At 41.7% G+C, this 21,889-nt stretch overlaps 1 protein-coding gene across 2 annotated transcripts in view; it reads left to right on the top strand.

Moving 5' to 3' along the window:
• The window catches only part of LOC136877070 (sodium/hydrogen exchanger 9B2), a 72,835-nt gene that overhangs the window by 38,299 nt on the left and 12,647 nt on the right, over positions 1-21,889 (top strand). For both annotated transcript variants that reach the window (XM_067150887.2, XM_067150886.2), the window contains exon 9: positions 6,139-6,282. In XM_067150887.2, the coding sequence (XP_067006988.2) occupies positions 6,139-6,282 (144 nt within the window). The remainder of the gene's footprint in view (positions 1-6,138; positions 6,283-21,889) is intronic.

Here is a 21,889-nt window from a genome sequence, read left to right as displayed (position 1 = left end):
CTTAAAGTCCGAAAAGCAGGTACAACATTTACAATTGTTAATAGCTTGGTTGATTGACGTAGAAAAGAGCATCATTGTTCTTCATAGGAACAGTGTTTTACAAAGAGCATGTTTTGCTCTGATTATTTATGCGACATAGGAGTCTGAGCTCCAAAAGGTACTATAGTCCAGCCTCGCAGAGGCATACATTTCTTATGGCTCTCTCTGTCACACCTGACAATCCATCGGAGTCCACAATTAAAGGTTTTACACCTAGTAGCCCTGAGGTGGGATTTACCGATTGCTAAACAGTTTATAACTTTCTATTCCTTCACGGGAACTTCACACCAGATTCAATTCTGCACAGAACAATAAATTTACAGGGAGCATAATTGCCCATCCTAAGTGGCCTTAGTAAAAAAATGAAAGGTTGAATATAACTGTCCATAAACAAAAGTGTAGGAAGCGAAACACTTGCCCTCTTTATAAAAATAAATAAAACCCTCACAGGGCTTATGGCCCAATGATACAGAAACTAAGCCTTTTCTACAGCGGGGTGACTAAGAAACTAATATTAAAACCAAATGTGATTAAAGGAATTTAGAAGTTTTGAAAATTGTAGTTACCCCAAGTCAAGTTGAATGGGAACCAACAGAGATTGATCACTCTGTGTTCCCTTACATTACATATTTCCCAGTACGGAATAGAATAGAATCCTACGACTTCCCGAAAATTCTACATTTAAACCACCAAATTTAGAACTTCGCATAAATAAAAGAAGTTGAAATCTTCCCTTCAAGCTATCTGCAGGAGCTATCACATATTTATGAAAATTCTGCCATTACCTTGAGTTGCTGGGCCTTTCGAACGCCGCCCGCGCCCCTGCCTCCTGGTTCACGTCAATACACTCTCCTCACACTGGAGGACTTCAGAAAGTACGGCCCTAAAGCGCCCAGCTTTTATAGTATTTTTGAGGAGAATCTTCCAGAATTCTTTAATGATAGGCTGGATTCCTGTACACACCCCCAATTATAATTGGCTATAGAAAATATTTACAGGTTTCTGATAGGTTGATTACTATTGAAGAACAAACCAGCTGAAGTGTTTACAACTTTGGTACATAAAAAACAATCCTAAGAACCAAGTTAACAAACATGAAAAATACAAATTTGTTTATGAAATATAGTTTACCCCGCTAGATGGAGCACTTAAACCTGTGGTAGAGACATCTAACAGTTGAAAACCAAAGTATCTTGTAATACACCAGCTCACGTTTGTTTAAATGCATGGCCATATAGAGAGCGCGCAGATTAACTGGCCAGTATTGTTGCGGGGAAGCTTCCAGAACTCTTTACTGATAGGCTGCATTCCTGTGCACACCCCAATTATAATTGGCTACAGAAAATATTTACAAGTTTCTGATAGATTGATTACTATTGAAGAAGGAACCTGTTGAAGTGTTTACAACTTCGGTACATACAAATATCCTAAGAACCAGGTTAACAAGCATCAAAAAATCAAATTTGTTTATGAAATTATTATAGTTACCCCTAGCTGGAGCAATTAACCCTCTCATGCATGAATTTAAAAATAAATTAATTAAAAATACTTTAATGTGATTTTCCTGGTTAAAATGACCCTATCAGATGATACAAACTTAAAACACAAAATCAAGTTACCATACTTGGCGGGAATTTGATGTCCTCATATGAGGACATCATGCATTTAGTGGAATAATGGCAACACGTGATACATTTACTACTTTGGTTTATTATACTAGTATTTACAAGAACTTTTTACATCTAAGGCAATTGTATGAGTACAGCAAAATCACACTGGTCCTACGGGGGCATTTATATGTAACTGATGTACTTCACATGTTCATATTTCAGGCAAAGGTATGAAAACTCTGAAAACACTCTGGACATAGTGGTACATTACATTTTCTACAAATATACTGGGTTTACTTGCACAGTTTTTGTCACGGCACCTGTTAGCATTTCTAGCCTCTGCTATCTGCGGATAGTGTACTATTCCATCCATCCTCTTTTCAGCAGACACAGTATGTGTAGCCTGTTTCTTGAGTGGTAGTGATGGGCCATTCTTGTTTGGCCGGCCCCTCTTCCGTGGTGCTACTTCTGCCTTACCACTGAAGACAAGTCTTGTTACCACTCGACTCCTGAACTCGAACAGATCCATAGGGGTCTTACAGTCCATTTTCCATAGTAACCTAGCATTTACAATTGTCGCATTTAGCATATGGTAAAAAAATCCTCATGCACCATCTGCAGTTCCATATATCATTCCTGTAAAGAGCCACCAAGGAATTCCTGAGATCAACACCACACATAGGACCGTTATGTATTTCTATACCCTTCGGTCTGTCAATTTCAATGAATTTCTTCTCTTTTTTACATCATCTTCTGGCCTTACCAACTGGTTCTAAGCCTGCATAGGAACAAATGATATGAACTGCCGAATTATCAACCCACCGAATTACTGTGATGCCATCTGTTGATGTTGTAACTGATGAGCTTCCTCGACCCCTCGTTTTTTAGGTCCTTGACATCTTTCAATTTTTTTAGTAGCATCCTTCAGCCTATTTTCTCTGCGGGTCCCTAAAAACCAGATATCAGTTTCAGCCCAAGGGGTAAGTTGAATACTGATATCTGGTGGGAATGTTGTAAACTACTATATTCTTGTCCTACAAACATCACTCGCTCATCTGATAATATTATACACCACTTGGAGAATCCTGGAAAATAAATATTGGATGAAGCAGTCGAGAATACAAGCTAACCTCAAAAATAACACATGGTAGTTTGATGCATGATGTCCTCATATGTGGGCGCCCGTATTATACCAATATTGTGCTAAGACTACAAACCAGAATAAGCTGAATTATAGTGGTAATGACAGTAGAATGTACAAAATGAAGAACCACACACTTCCCTCGGGCATTTTCAAGATAGAAACAGCTCAAAACAATTGGAAACCATGATGACTTCTCACAACTTGGCGAACCATGAATATCATGTTTTCAATAATGCCAATTAAATGCTTCCACCTGCTGGTTCTTTTAAAAACTGATGTTTTTCACTCTTACCAACCTAAAATATACTTTCAATAACTTAAACTCCGTCTTTAGAAACTCTAGAGAATAAATAACGCCTAAAAATTCGGATGTCCTCATATGAGGACACCATGCATGAGAGGGTTAAACCCATGGTAGAGACATCTAACAGTTGAAAACCAAAGTATCTTGTAACACACCAGTTCATGTTTGTTTAGACAGAAGACCTTATAGAAGGCGCGCAGTTTAACTGCCGGAGAAGGTGTACCCTCGATACAGGACAAGTATGTGTGTGCCAAGTGTACATATGTATTGGAAAATGAAATGTCCCTCACTAAATTGTGCTGATGTGAGTTACGGATAGAAGAAGGAGGTAATAGAGGAGAAATTTAGGCACAGGGATTATTAGGTAAACAGATAAGAAGATGAACTTTGGTGTTATTACTTAAGTTAAAGAGGCAAAGCAGAGGCAAGAAAATAAAGCGGGAAGCAGAAGTAGAAGATAAATACAGTAAAAAGTATACCAAATGCCAGAAAACACCTTACGGTGTGAAATAATGGACTACACTCCGTTGTACTGTTCAAATATTAACAGCCCCACTTAGTACTATTCGAGGACGATGGTACCTCCAATGGTATTCCGCAAATATCCCGCAGAATGGCAGCTTGACGTCTTTCTCACTTTCTACCCAAGGAACAACGACGAGTTTACAGGAATGATGACGAAAATGGCATTACGTCACTTTTCTGCAGGCAAGCAGTCAGAGATGTTCCCATGGTAGCCGGTAGGTTCGTTGTCGGTCACTTAATGCAGAGCATGAAACCCGTAGAAAATGGCAAATATTCTCTATGACTTGAACAGTGAGCGAAATTATGTGCATAACGAAAGTTGTAAAATTAAGCGACGTTTCACATATAGTCCACGGATTGTACAGAAAATCAATAGTATGAGAGAAAATAGAATAAGGCTGTTCTGTTTTTTCTATAAAATCCCAGTCTATTCAGTGATTTTTACATCACATGCATATCTAAACCTTCACCGGGATGATTATGCTCTAAATATGATGTTTGGTCGTGATCTATCGAGATGTTTCCCCGTGTTGGCGGAACAGACTGACAAACAAACAGGCTGCGTCTGTTAAAATCTATAGAAATGGAAAGAAATCAGCAGACTCTTGATCATCTGCGGTAATTATCGGTAGAGAAAACGAGGGTAATCGAAAACCGTGGACGATCCTAAAGTAAGGCGAAATAAATAAGCTCTCCGGACGAAAAATGTGTCATGTCTGGAGAAATCATTACAAGCATAATTTAATAGCGCGCAACTCCGCCTCTGGACTTGATAACCGTCTGGATAAGTTTAGGAAGTGAGTCTACAAGGTTTTGAATGAGTGTCGCATCCAGGTTAAGCCACTTGCTTAGGGTTTGAACGGGCAATTCCACGCAATTGTGGAGATGCTGAATTCGGCGTTTTACCCGCTGTCCCACATGTCCCACAGATTTTCAATGGAGTTCAAGTCAGGAGATTTTGCAGGCCAGTCGATGTGTAATAGGGTGGGGAAGTGTTCATAGAAATCAGTCACATATGCATCCAACCCGATGATCTTTGCTGTTGTCATCTTAAAAAATCGGGGTATCAATAGCATACTCTTCATGCAGATGTTGACTGAAAGGCAACACCTGATCACCCAGAATGTTTAAACAAACATGGTAGTGGTCAGCTCAGTGAGCGGGCCCAATCCATGGTATGAAAAACATCCCAAAAATATCATAGATCAATCTGTGGCTTGAACCTGACCTTGCACACTTCCAGGATGAAATACTTCATTTTACTTTGGTGCACACGACGACGTGCGACATCGGAATACAGGCAAAAATGTGATTCGTCAGATCACATTGCGTTCCGCAAGTCAGCTACTGTTCACGTCCGATGATTTCTAGCCCATTGAAGACCTACATCTTTGTGTGCCTTTATGGCCTCTTGTGAGGTGACTGACTCCAAATTTTCACCGCATGCGGTTCCCGTCGCAATGTTCTCTCACTAACAGATTGGGATGGGCCTTCATACACTGACTGCAGTAATTCCTGTCGGGTTTGGATGCGATTTTGATTCACAAGCCGCGAAACTTGTCTCCAGTCCCTTGCAGTCAGGATCTTTTCCGACCACCATCCTGACGTCGTGTTTCGTGGCCACGTGTAGTACACCACTGCATGTAGACACGTTGAAGAGTCCGCTGTGAAACACCAGCAAATCCAGCAACTTCATGGGCACGGCCAAACACGATTGCCCTCTTCTACCACTCTGTCACATCCTTACATCTACCCAAGTTGACATACACAGTCCACTTGAAACACCAATGCCTCACTGATGGCTACTGCCTTATGCTCGCGGAGAGGCAGCGTGCGTGTGGTTGAGCACGGAGCGCGTTCGCTGCGCCATCTGTACAGCTTTAACGATCCATACGTGCGTGCGCACTAGGGTGACTAATTTTTTGTCTGGTGAGGTTATATATGCCTTCAATCACCAAGAGATAGAAAAAAACAAACCAATTGGGCCTGTTGGGCTCATGTATCACCAGATACTTACTTGACTTCTGCTCGTTTCTGTTGAAATCATTCCAACATTCCACTTGGATAGTCGGTGCTATTCGAAAAATTGACTTTATTTCTATTTTCCTGGATATTCCGGATCGTTGTTTCAGATATACCGTAAGTAAAGACTGTGTAAACTATACTTACCGCTACACGTTGTTTACTGAACACAGTCGCTACTAACACCGATCTGAAGTGCAACACGGTGAAGGCCATTCAGCGATTTCAGAAACAAGAGGCTGTGAGTCAGTGATTTAATGCAAAGTCAAGTGTAATCAGTTTTAGTTCCTGGAACTTGTCTTGATGTATTTTCCTAGACCACCGCGCATATTACAGAATCTACTTGGGCGATTCCTCGCAGGTTGGTTTTCTGATTGTGCAGTACGCTCTGAACTTCCTCGCTTGTTCAGAACTCTGATGAAGGAAGACGTGGTGGATAATGTTCGTGATCTGATTCTGGATGTTCTAAGTTAATCATCATGTTGTTGTTTCAGAATCCCGTAGCGGACCACTTCAGGGTGGTGTGGCTCGTATTTCAGACTCTACTGTTCGCTCTCATTGGGACCGAGATCGATCTGATGATTCTGAAGCCCACTGACGTAGCCCTTGGTGCTGCCTGTCTTATCATCGCCCTATCGGTAAGTTCATTATCAATAAGGGTCCTCTATAGGAGGAAACACATTACTATCTTGTAAATCTGTTAATGAACTGCGTATAGCGGTACTAATTAATTGTTGCGACCATTAATTAAAGATAGCTCCAAATACTATTTTTGGGAATCGCTGTATACAGTGTGTCCCAAAAAACAACGACCACGCTTATGTTGTGCGGGAAGGCAAACTGGTCCGTTTTTAAGCAGGAACCCATATCCAGAAACGCACGGCTTGGACGCTGTAGCGCATAGAAGTGTGAGATGGGTGTGCTTTCCGCATGTCGTCAATTTTTTTTTGCAAGTTGCTTTACGTCACACCAACACAGACAGGTCTTATGGTGACGATGGGACAGGAAGGAGCTAGGAATGGGAAGGATGCGGCCATGACCTTAATGAAGGAACAGCCACAGAATTTGCCTGGTGTGAAAATTGCAAACCACGGAAAACCATCTTCATGGCTGCCGACGGTGGGGTTCGAACCCACTATCTCCCGAATATTGGACATTGTCAGCAATTAAGTGACTTCAGTTATCGTGCTCGGTCATGTCGTCAATAAACCCAACATGAGGAGCACATCGGGCTCATTACAATCGGGGTTCGAACTGTGTACCTCGTACGTCATTGCAGAGCCTACATCGGCCGTGCTGAGACTCACGCACATGACCCAATACGTGCGGTTGTCTTTGAAGAATTTCAATTGCTTCGAGGACTCGATCAATAAGATCCTCCGCTGACGTTACAGGAGTGTCATACACCACACTCTTCATACTGCCTACGTGGAACTGTCCGGCTGCTCTTGGTCGTCTCTCGATGGTCACGAACGTGGAATGATGTGCGGTACGTCTGTTTGGAAAACTTTCCGCATACAATCTTGCAATCCTCTTTGCCGTATGCAAGCACCATGCCGGTCATTTCCGCAGCTGTATACTAGTATATGTCGCGCTATTGTTAACAACTTTGCTGCATTGACAGACTGCACTACACAGGTAACGCAGTAGGATGCGCATCAAGGACTGTGTGGAGGAATGTAACGCATGCGCAGGAATGCTTTTGTGCTGAAGTTATTCATACACAGTGCACAGGTGGCTAAAGGGTTGCATACCTTCCGTATTCAGACACCAGATCGGATATATATATATTTTTTGTCACAACCGTTCTCAGACTTCGATGATCTCCAGCGCTCAAACCGTGCATTCCTGGACAAAGGCTCCTTCTTAAAAATCGATCAATCCGCCATCCGCACAACATACTAAGCTTTATCGGTGTTTCTTGGGGACACCCTGTATTACTAAGCATACTCAATGCATTTTGTAAACCGGGCGAGTTGGCCATGCGGTTAGGGTCGCGCAGCTGTGAGCTTGCATCCGGGAGATAGCGGGTTAGAACCCCACTGTTGGCAGCTCTGAAGATGGTTTTCCGTGGTTTCACATTTTCACTCCAGGCAACTGCTGGGGCTGTATCTTAATTAAGGCCACGGTCGCTTTCTTCTCACTCCTAGGCCTTTCCTATCCTATCGTCGCCATAAGACCTATCTGTGTCGGTGCGACATAAAGCAAATAGCAAAAATAAGCATTTTGTTACATTTTCCTGAGTTGAATTATCTTTATTATTATTATTATTATTATTATTATTATTATTATTATTATTATTATTATTATTATTATTATTATTATTATTATTATTATTATTATTATTATTTTATTTGCCTTTATTCGTAGTGGCAAAGTTAGGAGTCATGGTCCTCTCTTACACTTAAGCACCTTTAACATTTAACATGAAAAAAAATTCATAATCTTACAAACTGAAAGTAACATGACACAAAATTACATAAACACAATCAATATTTTTAGTCTTATCTTAGAAACTACCATTACAGTCTAGAAGTAACATGAGACAAGATAACTTAACATAAGCATAGTAAATATTCTTAATCTTATCTTAATAATAATGTTATTTGCTTGACGTCCCACTAACTACACCGAGGTGCCGGAATTTAGCCCCGCAGGAGTACTTTTACGCACCAGTAAATTTACTGACACGAGGCTGACGTATTTGAGCACCTTCAATTACCACCGGGCTGAGCAAGGATCGAACCTACCAAGTTGGGGTCAGAAGACCAGAGTCTCAACCGTCTGAGCCACTCAGATCGGCAATCTCAGCTTAGCAACTATCATTGCAAACTAGAAATAATATGACACAAAATAACATGAGCACAGTAAACGTACATTCATACACTCATTTACTCCACAAGATTCATTCAACCTGGCAACACACATCAATGGGATGCTCACGGCAAGACGACTTAAAGGAATTTAGGCTTTTTATGGCTCTAATGTTATGGAGGAGGGAGAGCCCTATTCTAAGCTTCATTCGCAACAAAAGAACGGCTGTATGCTGCTGACCTGCTGAGAGGGATAGCAAATGTGCTGCCGGAGCGTGTATTATGCTGGTGGAAATAGGATAGGAAATTCAGTTGTAGAGATAGGTAGTATGAGGTATTCTCATTTAATACTCAAAAAATTAACACTGCCATGTAGAGATTCCTATACTGTTCAATTTTAGAAGGAAAAATTGTGTACAGTCTTATAAAAAAAATTACAATTTGCTTTACGTCGCACCGACACAGATAGGTCTTATGGCGACGATGGGATAGGAAAGGCCTAGGAGTAGGAAGCGGGCGTGGTCTTAATTAAGATACAGTCCCAGTATTTTCCTGGTGTGAAAATGGGGAACCACGGAACACCATCTTCAGTGCTGCCGAAACTGGGGTTCGAACCCACTGTTTCTCGAATGTAAGCTTACAGCTGCGCACCCCTAACCGCACGGCCAACTCGCCCGGTTATAAAACTCTAACTGCATGTATTATGATTACAACAACTTAGTACGCTCTCCCAACTTCGTGGTTATGCGTGGCTGGGAGCATTATATTCATTCATTCATTCATTGATTCGTTCACTGATTCATTCATTCATTCATTCATTCATAATTAACTATTGCAATATGAAATATGTAGCCTCTGTGGCGCGGCAGCGCGCCGGCCTCTCACCGCTGGATTCCGTGGTTCAAATCCCAGTCACTCCATGTGAGATTTGTGCTGGACAAAACGGAGCCTGGACAGGTTTTCCTCCGGGTACTCCGATTTTCCTAGTAATCTGTCATTCCAGAAGCACTCTCCAATATCATTTCATTTGTCAGTCATTAAACATTGCCTCAGAGGAGTGCAACAGGCTTGGACAATGTTAAATTTCATGCATATCGTAGTAACACAACGGGGCTACGTGGTAGCTCACGATAGCTCACAGAAGTTTGTTATAAATCGTAACTACTGAATTATAAGAGGACTTCACCGTCGTGTTCACAATATCACGTTTATTATTATCAACAACACTGGTCACGGAGTAAAAAAAGGCATCTATACAAATACAGAGAATACATAGATATCTCAATGTTGACGTAACCAATGTCAATCCGCGACAAAGCTTTGCAACAAATCCGTGCACAGATAAATGTGAATGTCTACTAGAGCTTTACTTTACATCATAATCATACAGTCTGGAAGGATCTAAATATTTTTAAATATAAGTTAAAAAAGCATTTTAGCAATTTTGCTGTAATGCATAGTTAAAAAATAGGGGAACATGTTTTATAACGCCTGGTATGTGAACGTTAACTTGGTAGATGGGGTTCCAATGGTCGCACAGCATACCCTGAGACCTTAGCTATACAGAGTGTGTCAAATCGAAGTTATAGTCCATCTGCAGGCGTAGCCATGCAGTAAAATGTCAGGTGACCCCTCAAATCAAAGTGAATAGCGGTGCGTCCGTGTGTCGTTGTGAGGTACACTGACTATTGCAGTCATTTGAGCACGTTGTACGTCAACCAGCACATCCCATGAGACATCTTAATGAGATTCAAGTCACAAGGGCCGTCACTTTGATCCAGGAAGGATGGACTTTTCGCCGTGTTGCTGTAGGTCTTAATGTCTCCGTCACTTATTTACCGATTGTGGAATCGCTACATTGAGACAGGCCAGTTCACAAGGAGGGTTGGACAAGGTCGTGGACGCATGACAATTCCACAGGATGACCGATATCTGACCATCTGTGCGTTGCGGCGTAGTCCAGCAACTGCCAGAGAACTGCAACAAGACCTCAGGAGGGTCACTGGAGTCACGGAGTCTGACCAGACAGTAAGGAACGGGTTAAGAGAATTGTCCTTACGACCCAGATTTCCCCTGACACAGCGTGATGGACGTCAACGTGTATGGAGACTCCGTGGTGAGCAGTACATGCTAAATGTTGTCCAGGAAGGCAACCGATTCGGAGAAGGTTCTGTGATGATGTGGGGGTGGCAAGAGAATTGACGGCCGTACGGATCGTGTCGTCGTCCGTGTTAATCTTACCGCTGCGGGGTACATCAAGCAGATACTGTTACAGCATGTGTTGGTTGCTCCATACGGTGTTGGCCCTGAATTCGTACTTATGCACGACAATGTCAGGGCTCATGTAGCGCGGATCACCAGAGCTGCCTTGCGAGAACTGGACATTCAGTGAATTCCGACCTTAATCCCATCGAGCATGTGTGGGACAGGCCTGACAGAAGTGTTCGTGGGTGTTCTGTTCCACCACAGACTCTCCAAGACCCTGAACAGGCTCTCGTTGAATAATGGGACCTGATACCGCAACGTGACCTCTGTCGACTTATACGGAACATGCCACGTAGGTTCCAAGCTGTGATAAATGCTCGCGGAGGACTTACACCATACTGAAGTTCTCCAACTGTGTTAAAAATCCACACTGGAGGACTGTTATCACTTTGTTTTCGCCCCTATTTGGACATTTCCGTTTGTGTTCTGAAAATGAACGATAATCCATGGATGTTCTTTTGTATACTTCAACGGTAAAGGATAAAGGTTTAGGTGGTGATATACCTGGGTGTGAAGTATTGATTTGTGGAACATGGCATACGTTCAAAAATTTGTTTTCCTAATTTTTTGATCTGTGTATTTAACAAAGGCACAGAAGAATAAAAACTGATTGTATGAAAGGTTTCCTGAGTGACACAATAAAAATGTAATCGTTCTATTTATGGCTCAAATCGATTGATACTTTGAAGAAAATTATCATAAATAGAATATTAGAAACATATTAGATACATTCAGTATTCGTATACCAAGGTTTATTGCACAAAGGTGACTGTTAGTAACCGGTTGTGGCCATATTGGTCCATGCGGATAATTCACTCGTACTAGACTCGCCCAAGGAATTCTTATGTAAAGATCGAACTTTACTTTGACGCGAGGAAATGAAAAATAATTCTGAGTGATAATGGATGATGAAGAACGACAAGGAATGGCTACATGTTGGCTTATTAAGGGTACATGTACTTTATGGGAACAGTGAACCGAGAAAAAAAAAGAGACTTGCAGTAAAAGAGCAATGACAGGTCCAAATGTTCGGATACTGAAATACTAAAATGATCACGATGATCCATAATGCCGTGAAACTAATGAACCAGTGTTAGCACCATCAGGAGTACGGGAATCTTTAAAGCAGATTAGTGTTAGTGACCATCTAGTGCATGGCTCCTGTGAGAAGCTAATGAACCAGTGTTAGCACCATCAGGAGTACGGGAATCTTTAAAGCAGATTAGTGTTAGTGACCATCTAGTGCATGGCTCCTGTGAGAAGCTAATGAACCAGTGTTAGCACCATCGGGAGTGCGGGAGTCTTTAAATCAGATTACTGTTAGTGACCATCTAGTGCATGGCTCCTGTGAGAAGCTAATGAACCAGTGTTAGCACCATCAAGAGTGCGGGAATCTTTAAAGCAGATTAGTGTTAGTGACCATCTAGTGCATGGCTCCTGTGAGAAGCTAATGAACCAGTGTTAGCACCATCAGGAGTGCGGGAGTCTTTAAAGCAGATTAGTGTTAGTGACCATCTAGTGCATGGCTCCTGTGAGAAGCTAATGAACCAGTGTTAGCACCATCAAGAGTGCGGGAATCTTTAAAGCAGATTAGTGTTAGTGACCATCTAGTGCATGGCTCCTGTGAGAAGCTAATGAACCAGTGTTAGCACCATCAGGAGTACGGGAGTCTTTAAAGCAGATTAGTGTTAGTGACCATCTAGTGCATGGCTCCTGTGAGAAGCTAATGAACCAGTGTTAGCACCATCAGGAGTACGGGAATCTTTAAAGCAGATTAGTGTTAGTGACCATCTAGTGCATGGCTCCTGTGAGAAGCTAATGAACCAGTGTTAGCACCATCAGGAGTACGGGAATCTTTAAAGCAGATTAGTGTTAGTGACCATCTAGTGCATGGCTCCTGTGAGAAGCTAATGAACCAGTGTTAGCACCATCAGGAGTACGGGAATCTTTAAAGCAGATTAGTGTTAGTGACCATCTAGTGCATGGCTCCTGTGAGAAGCTAATGAACCAGTGTTAGCACCGTCAGGAGTACGGGAATCTTTAAAGCAGATTAGTGTTAGTGACCATCTAGTGCATGGCTCCTGTGAGAAGCTAATGAACCAGTGTTAGCACCATCAGGAGTACGGGAGTCTTTAAAGCAGATTAGTGTTAGTGACCATCTAGTGCATGGCTCCTGTGAGAAGCTAATGAACCAGTGTTAGCACCATCAGGAGTACGGGAATCTTTAAAGCAGATTAGTGTTAGTGACCATCTAGTGCATGGCTCCTGTGAGAAGCTAATGAACCAGTGTTAGCACCATCAGGAGTGCGGGAGTATTTAAAGCAGATTAGTGTTAGTGACCATCTAGTGCATGGCTCCTGTGAGAAGCTAATGAACCAGTGTTAGCACCATCAGGAGTACGGGAATCTTTAAAGCAGATTAGTGTTAGTGACCATCTAGTGCATGGCTCCTGTGAGAAGCTAATGAACCAGTGTTAGCACCATCAGGAGTACGGGAGTCTTTAAAGCAGATTAGTGTTAGTGACCATCTAGTGCATGGCTCCTGTGAGAAGCTAATGAACCAGTGTTAGCACCATCAGGAGTACGGGAATCTTTAAAGCAGATTAGTGTTAGTGACCATCTAGTGCATGGCTCCTGTGAGAAGCTAATGAACCAGTGTTAGCACCATCAGGAGTACGGGAATCTTTAAAGCAGATTAGTGTTAGTGACCATCTAGTGCATGGCTCCTGTGAGAAGCTAATGAACCAGTGTTAGCACCATCAGGAGTACGGGAATCTTTAAAGCAGATTAGTGTTAGTGACCATCTAGTGCATGGCTCCTGTGAGAAGATCGTGACAGTATTATCGTGTACTGGAATATCTTCAATGATGCATTTGTTATTCTTATGAAGCCGACAGAATATATTTCTGGGCTGAAAGGTTTGTTCTCTGTATTTCATTTATTTTATATTTGCTTACTTTTATTATCATAACTTACTTAATTTTGTAGTTATAGCTGAGTCCGCCTCTGTGGTGTAGTGGTTAGTGTGATTAGCTGCCACCCCAGGAGCCTCGGGTTCGATTCCCGGCTCTACCACGAAATTTGAAAAAGTGGTACGAGGGCTGGAACGGTGTCCACTCAGACTCGGGAGGTCAACTGAGTAGAGGTGGGTTAGATTCCCACCTCAGCCATCCTGGAAGTGGTTTTCCGTGGTTTCCCACTTCTCCTCCAGGCAAATTCCGGGATGGTACCTCACTTAAGGCCACGGCCGCTTCCTTCCCTCTTCCTTGTCTATCCCTTACAATCTTCCCATCCCCTCGCAAGGCCCCTGTTCAGCAACGCAGATGAGGCCGCCTGGGCGAGGTACTGGTCATCCTCCCCAGTTGTATCTCCGACCCAGAGTCTGAAGCTCGAGGACACTGCCCTTAAGGCGGTAGAGGTGGGATCCCTCGCTGAGTCCGAGTAAAAAACCGATCCTGGAGGGTAAACAGGTAAAGAAAAAGAAGTTACAGCTAAATGGTCAGCTTACTTCAGAGGATCACCCGATTGATTCCTGGCTGGCTGAAGCATTTTAATTTTTACTTGTTAATTCTATTGGCTCTGGGACTACGTGTTTGTGCTGTTCCCATTATTCCTGCAACTCACACACTGTACACAGTAAGACGCAGTTTTCCATTCATAGCAGATGCCGATCACCCTGCACCAGGCTACCAATATCCACTCGAAATTGTACTAAAAACCCGAAGAGAGGCGTTAAATATTGATTAATTAGCACAACGCAAAGAAAGGAAGGCGATAATAATAATAATAATAATAATAATAATAATAATAATAATAATAATAATAATAATAATAATAATAATACTGTTATTGTTTTTACGTCCCACTAACTACTTTTACCTGTTTTCGGAGACGCCAAGGTGCTGGCATTTTAAAAAAGCAGGAGTTCTTTTACGTGCTAGAAAATTTACCGACACGAAGCTGGTGTATTTGAGCACCTTCAAATAGCATCGGTCTGAGCCAGGATCGAACCTGCCAATTTGGGGTCATAAGGCTATCGTCTCAATCGTCTGAGCCACTCAGCTCGGCAGAAAGTGAAGAAAATCATAGCATGTTGATACATCAAACAAAGAAATATGAAATAGTATCTGGCTCCACCTGATCCTCACATACAATGGTAAGCCTTACTTTTCGATCTACTGATGGTAATCGGAGATATGGGCTGATGACGAGTACAGGGCATCGGTATGTAAGTGATATACTACAGCTGACGCTTTACGTGCCCTTGAAATATCCTATTGTCGAGAGGCGCACAGGGCCAACACCAAGCATTATGGTCTGGGGAGCTATTGGCTTTAATGTGAAATCACAATTAGTGCTTGTTGAGGGCACTATGACTGCTCGACAGTACGTTGATCGGGTACTCAATCCAGTGGTTGTCCCTATGATGGCGAACATTGCTAATGGGATGTTTCAGCAGGACAATGCCCGGGTTCACACTGCATGCATCTCCAGAGAAGCTCTCCACGACATCACAACCTTAGAATGGCCCGCCAGATCCCCGGACCTCAGTCCTATTGAGAATGTGTGGGACATGCTGGGTCGACAACTGGCCAACCGTCCTCAGCCACCCACAACTCTGGAACAACTGACCCGTGCAGTGCAGCAAGCATGGGCCACAATTCCTCAGGTAGTGATCCAGGGCCTTATTGACTCCATGCCTCGACGAATTGATCAATGTATTGCAGTTCGTGGTGGGAACATCCTGTATTGATTGTTGTCTAAACTTGCAGTCAGAGGGACCTGAAAGTGTAATCATCGAAGCACAACCGAACACTCGTCCTGCATGTTCAATTGCAGCAATGTAATATCACTTCTTCTGGGTGTTGCAATTTCCATGTTCTTCAGTGTATGAAATATTGTAAATTACATTTGTTACGGAGTTTTGTGGATTGGCAGAGGAGAAAGAAGGTGCTGGCTGAAATAGGTTTCAACTACTGAAGCATGAAAGATGAATTAAAATTTTAACAAGGTTATATTTTCAAGACTTAACAATGGTAGTATAGAATTTTGACAGCAAATAACAACAAGTTACATCAGGTACACAATTTACTGGACTACGGCCCGAATTCATTAACTCTCGAGCTCTCAGCTCACAATCACAGAGCTACAGGGCAGAAAACCCCTAAGTACAAGGAGCACTAGCTCCTAATTACAATGTTAAAGAAAAGAGCAGAACCGCTCTCAATATTACAAGCCTATCAAAGGCTACGACAACCTTCACTTAAGACTGCCCTCAAGGCACACCAAAAAACAGGGGTATTTAATACCCAACCTACAGGGCCTTTACATGAGGAAAACAAAATGTCGGGTTAATTAAATGGCCCAGAAAACCAAATTGACTGGAGGCGTAGCTTGCACTCCTACATGAAATTGCCAAAAACCTAGGTGGCACTCGGCCAGTTATACAGGGGCTAATCCCATACTAGGGAGGTGACACATATGGGAAAATTTTACCACATAAAAGGAGAGAAGAACGGTTATGAAAACGTAGTCACCTCCTTCCTACAAAAATGAAGGGGAGTTCGAGAGGGAGAAGCACTCTCTATCCCCGCTTTACAGATTTGTACTTTATAGATAGACAGAAAAGAATTTACATTTTAAAAGGTCGGTTACATATTAAAGGTTTCGAACCTTCCCCGAGAGTTAAACTGCTGAGCTAGCTACAAATGAAGATGTTAACAGGCCATTACCTTGTAGAAGAACTGCTGCTTGAAGGAAGAGGCGCTTCCCGCCCCCTGCTACATATCCATACACAAAAAAAGATGTTACTGAAGTGGCCCCGGCCCCAGAAAATCAGCAGTTTATTTACCCTCGTGGAACATTCGAGACATTTCATGAATAATAACACCCGCCCACAAGCATTTTTTGGTCAGCCAAAGATTACATGTCAAAACTGAAGAAGAAAACCAGGATTGGTGGAAAATTAATTTAGAAAATTCATGATTGGTTACATTCAAAACGGGCGGAAAGAACTGATTTATATTGCCAACCCCCCAAACCACAGAACAAAATTTAGTAAAAATAAAACTTAGGACTGCAATATTTCTTCAAGAAGGTTCATTCCATAGCACCAGAGTGCACAGGTATAGTTTTTATGTAGTGACATCTAGAAGAGAATGTCCACACTTCTTGCTACAGAGCAAACAAAAACACCTCGAAACTCACATAGAGCCATCTACGGAGAAACAGTAGAATTAATACAGTTTTTCAAAGTTCGGGCTTTCTCCTGTAGAGTAGATTAAATTGGCGCAATTTTTGAACTAGCGGCGTGGAGGTGTACCGCCCGGTAAAACATTAATTAATTAGGGACTAGTTTCGGCCGGGGCTGGCCATCTTCAGCCTTAATGTAAAACATCTAATAACTAAACAAAACTATATGTACACTATTGACATAAAACAAATGAAACAAATATATACAAATTGACATTAAAAATTGGGATGAAATTCAGGACCTTCCCCCTCCCCTCTCCTTCCTTTTCATTTGAATCTCACAACAGTTAGTCTGAAGCACACACAACAATAGGCCACACACCTCAAGCTGTATTGAGAGGTAAGTCTCATATAACCTATGTCATCTAACTAACACATTCTCTCATTCAATTCATTAATTTAATTTTATCTAATTTATTCAGGTTAACTTCATGGGCACCGCAATGAAATGCAAATTTTATACCAGACACAATGTATCTGTGTTAATCTCATCTTCATGTGCCATCCTTACAATGTCCAACAACATTTCAGCATGATTTAACAAGCACCACGAGAGCATCTCATTTTATTACCTTGATTGATGATGAAACAACATCTAACAGTTCTCCGTCAGCTAATGGTTATTTACAGCGGTGTCCAATGGCTTGCATATGACTAGCACCACTCAAATAAATTTGGTGATGAACTACGGGATCAAATTTTACCAGTTCCCATTTATTGTTGAATTATTAATGATTAGATGTTCTGTGTATATAAATTAATACTTGAAATATTCTCAATGATGAGCATACTCAAGAAGTTAGAACCTAGTTTATTTTCAAATTTAATCATAATTTAATCCCAATTTTTAATGTCAATTTGTATATACTTGTTTCATTTGTTTTATGTCAATAATAATAATTTCGTGTGGCTATTTCTAGCCGAGTGTAGCCCTTGTAAGGTAGACCCTCCGATGAGGGTGGGCGGCATCTGCCATGTGAGCTAACTGCGTGTAATTGTGGTGGAGGATAGTGTTATGTTTGATGTGTGAGTTGCAGGGATGTTGGGGACAGCACAAACACCCAGACCCCAGGCCATTGGAATTAACCAATGAAGATTAAAATCCCCGACCCGGCCGGGAATCGAACCCGGGACCCTCTGAACCGAAGGCCAGTACGCTGACCATTCAGCCAACGAGTCGGTTTTATGTCAATTGTGTGCATGTACGTTTGTTTAGTTATTAGATGTTTTACATTAAGGCTGAAGATGGCCAGCCTCGACCGAAACTAGTCCCTAATTAATTGATGTAATTTAGAATATTACATATTATAGTATTGAAAGGTGGACCATTACTACATTAATTTAATAATTATATTGACGATGGGTCCGCCTCTGTGGTGTAGTGGTTAGCGTGATTAGCTGCCACCCCCGGAGGCCCGGGTTCGATTCCCGGCTCTGCCACGAAATTTGAAAAGTGGTACGAGGGCTGGAACGGGGTCCACTCAGCCTCGGGAGGTCAACTGAGTAGAGGTGGGTTCGATTCCCACCTCAGCCATCCTGGAAGTGGTTTTCCGTGGTTTCCCACTTCTCCTCCAGGCGAATGCCGGGATGGTACCTAACTTAAGGCCACGGCCGCTTCCTTCCCTCTTCCTTGCCTATCCCTTCCAATCTTCCCATCCCTCCACAAGGCCCCTGTTCAGCATAGCAGGTGAGGCCGCCTGGGCGAGGTACTGGTCATACTCCCCAGTTGTATCCCCGACCAAGAGTCTGAAGCTCGAGGACACTGCCCTTGAGGCGGTAGAGGTGGGATCCCTCGCTAAGTCCGAGGGAAAAACCGAACCTGGAGGGTAAACAGATGATGATGATGATGATATTGACGATGGGATAGGAAAGGGCTTGGAGTGGGAAGGAAGCGGCCGTGGCCTTAATTAAGGTACAACCACAATATTTTGTTAATAATAATAATAATAATAATAATAATAATAATAATAATAATAATAATAATGCTTGAGAAAGTGATCCGCGAGCAGCGCTAAGAATTGAGTAAAGACGGTATTGAAAACGGTGATGTCTGAGAGTAAGAACATGGGAATCGATTGTCTAGCATTTGTAGATGATCTTGCGATTTTTCCTATTTCATTGGAACAGTGAGGAAGCAAATGAGGCAATTAAAACCACAAGCAGCAAAGGCCAGTCTCCAGATCTTCGAGAAAACAAAATTCATATCGAATATCAGAGAGCTAGCAGTGGAGCACGGGAGTGCATAGAGCATAACATATCCGGGATCAACAAGACGTATATGGCATACCAACTAAGCAAAGAGAGCTACAGTAAAATAAACGCCGAGGTCCTGTAGGCAGCAGAATGCTTCGCGATGAGTAAGTAACAAACATTTGATAGAAAACTAGGAGCCAAGGAAAGTCTTGGGCCCGATGAACGAAAATGGTAAATACAGAAACAGGCACAACAGACACAGACACCGGTCAGACATGAATTAGCTCGGACAAAATATTTCGTTGTAAGGGACCTGGATCACCGAGATGAACAAAAGACGCACCCTACACCAACACCATGGCCCCACAAAATCTCCAAGAAACCGAAGTTTACACATACCAACAGAATGCAGAAAATGAACGGCAAACTGAAATATAAGATGAATTCGAAAGGGCACTTATTGGGTTTAAATAGAATAGAATAGAATAGAATAGAATAGAATAGAATAGAATAGAATAGAATAGAATAGAATAGAATAGAATTATTTATCATCAACAGGTTGTTTCCCAATTAAAGATGATTCAATAAAACATAATATACAACAAATACACCTTAAATAAATAACACTAATTTCCTAAAATAATAACCAAGTTCAAACTAAATATAGAGACCTTTATATATGCATATTTCAAAACCTTAAATAAATAAATAAATAAATAAATAAATAAATAAATAAATAAATAAATAAATAAATAAATAAATAAATAAATAAATAAATAAATAAATAAATAAACTAAACCTCCTTAAATAGCTGAGGGCATTTACACATCTGCGGCGTGAGTGCAATGTCCTCATGCTCATAGTCTCACAAAAAGACTCGTAATCCGACGAAGAGAGAGACATGCCCAAACCTTTCTAACTGGTCCATTTCATGAACCTTATTTGGACTCTTTCCAATTTTTGTATTAAATACTGCTGAGAAGGCAGCCACACCTCGCAACAGTATTCTAACGATGGCCTGATTAGGGAGCAAAACAAAGTTATTAGAGTTCTAGGGAAAACAAATTCGGCACAGCTTCTTTTAAGAAAGTCAAGTAATTTAAACCCTTTCCTAGAAATCTTGTCTAAATGTTTCTCGAAGAAAAGACCGTAACAGTTTGAAAGTGTCACACCAAGATCATTTATTTCGTTCACACGAGCTATAGAAATTGCATAAACGGTAAGGGTAATTTACAGGTTCCAACTTACGTAAAAATGTAATTGCGCTGAATTTTGAAGTATTCAAATCAAGCAGCCACTTTTTACACCAGTTACTTAGGAGATTTAAGTCAAACTGTAGCAACTTACAGTCCAAATCACTATTTATCACCTTAAATATCTTTAGGTCGTCAGCATAGAGAAAAAAATTACAGTGTTGTATAACTGATGTTATATCATTTATGGATATGACAAAGAAAAGAGGGCCCAGTAAAGAGCCTTGAGGGACACCTGAAGTAGGGTGGTACCGGCTTTGACATCATATCATCAGCTTTTACTACGCAAACCCTGTTAGTGAGATAGCTTCTAATCCACTCCAAAGCGCTTCCTCCTATCCCATATGCTGACAATTTGATTAGTAGAGCACCATGTTGAACTGAATCAAACGCTTTGGAGAAGTCCGTGTAAACAACATCCACTTGTTACCTCCTATCCAGAGATTCTGAAATGAAATTGATATACACCACCATACTGGACACGGTAGAGCGTTTCTGTACCAAACCGTGCTGCGCTATATTAATATACTGTGAAACTGAACTATACAATCTCTTATACACGATCGAAAAGTTGAATACAAACATTCTACCAACATATTTATAAACACATTCCTCCAGGTACATACTGCAATCTACTGTGCTGCAGTGTCAGCAATGGAGGCAAATGGGGGAAAAGTTAGGTCTGAAAATAGATCAATGAACCAAATACCTAGAGAACCATCATGGCAGTGCCGAATCAAATCACGAATTGAAGACCTACGTCAGAACATCAGTCGACTTAGTCAATACACCAATAGTCATCGAAGTCCTCGGCTTTGCAGTCGCGTAAGGAAACTATTGAGGATTACCAAAAGCCACTCTGCTAAAGATGCAGAAAACTCTCTCATTACCGAACATCTAGACACAATGAAGTAAAAACTAACTGCCCTCGCTAAACGCCTCAAGCGCTCTACTACGGCAACAGAAAGAAAGGAAAAATTCTCTTTTTAATAGGAATGGGAAACTATTTTACAACAAACTTAGGACACTTGAGACACCTAACATGCAGAATAGCAATGGGATACCAACTGCGAAGAGCATAAGAGAATAGTGGTTAAATGGGATGCACCCATAAAACATAATGTAGAGGCACATTGGCTTAAAACTATCAAGAAAAAAAGCTGAGAATATTGAAAGCATGGCCCAAGCAGATTTCACATTAGAGGAAGTTGTAACAGCGATTAACAATGTACACAATTGGAAGACCCCAGGAATAGACCGTATACACAATTACTACTATAAGAAATTCCCTAGTGTGCCAGATGGTTACTTACCTATCATCATCATCATCATCATCATCTGTTTACCCTCCAGGTTCGGTTTCTCCCTCGGACTCAGCGAGGGATCCCACCTCTACCGCCTCAAGGGCAGTGTCCTGGAGCTTCAGACTCTTGGTCGTGGGATACAACTGGGGAGTATGACCAGTACCTC

This window comes from Anabrus simplex, chromosome 7 (genome assembly GCF_040414725.1).
Source record: "Anabrus simplex isolate iqAnaSimp1 chromosome 7, ASM4041472v1, whole genome shotgun sequence".
Lineage (NCBI taxonomy): Eukaryota > Metazoa > Arthropoda > Insecta > Orthoptera > Tettigoniidae > Anabrus > Anabrus simplex.
This window is presented reverse-complemented; position numbering and strand designations above follow the sequence as displayed.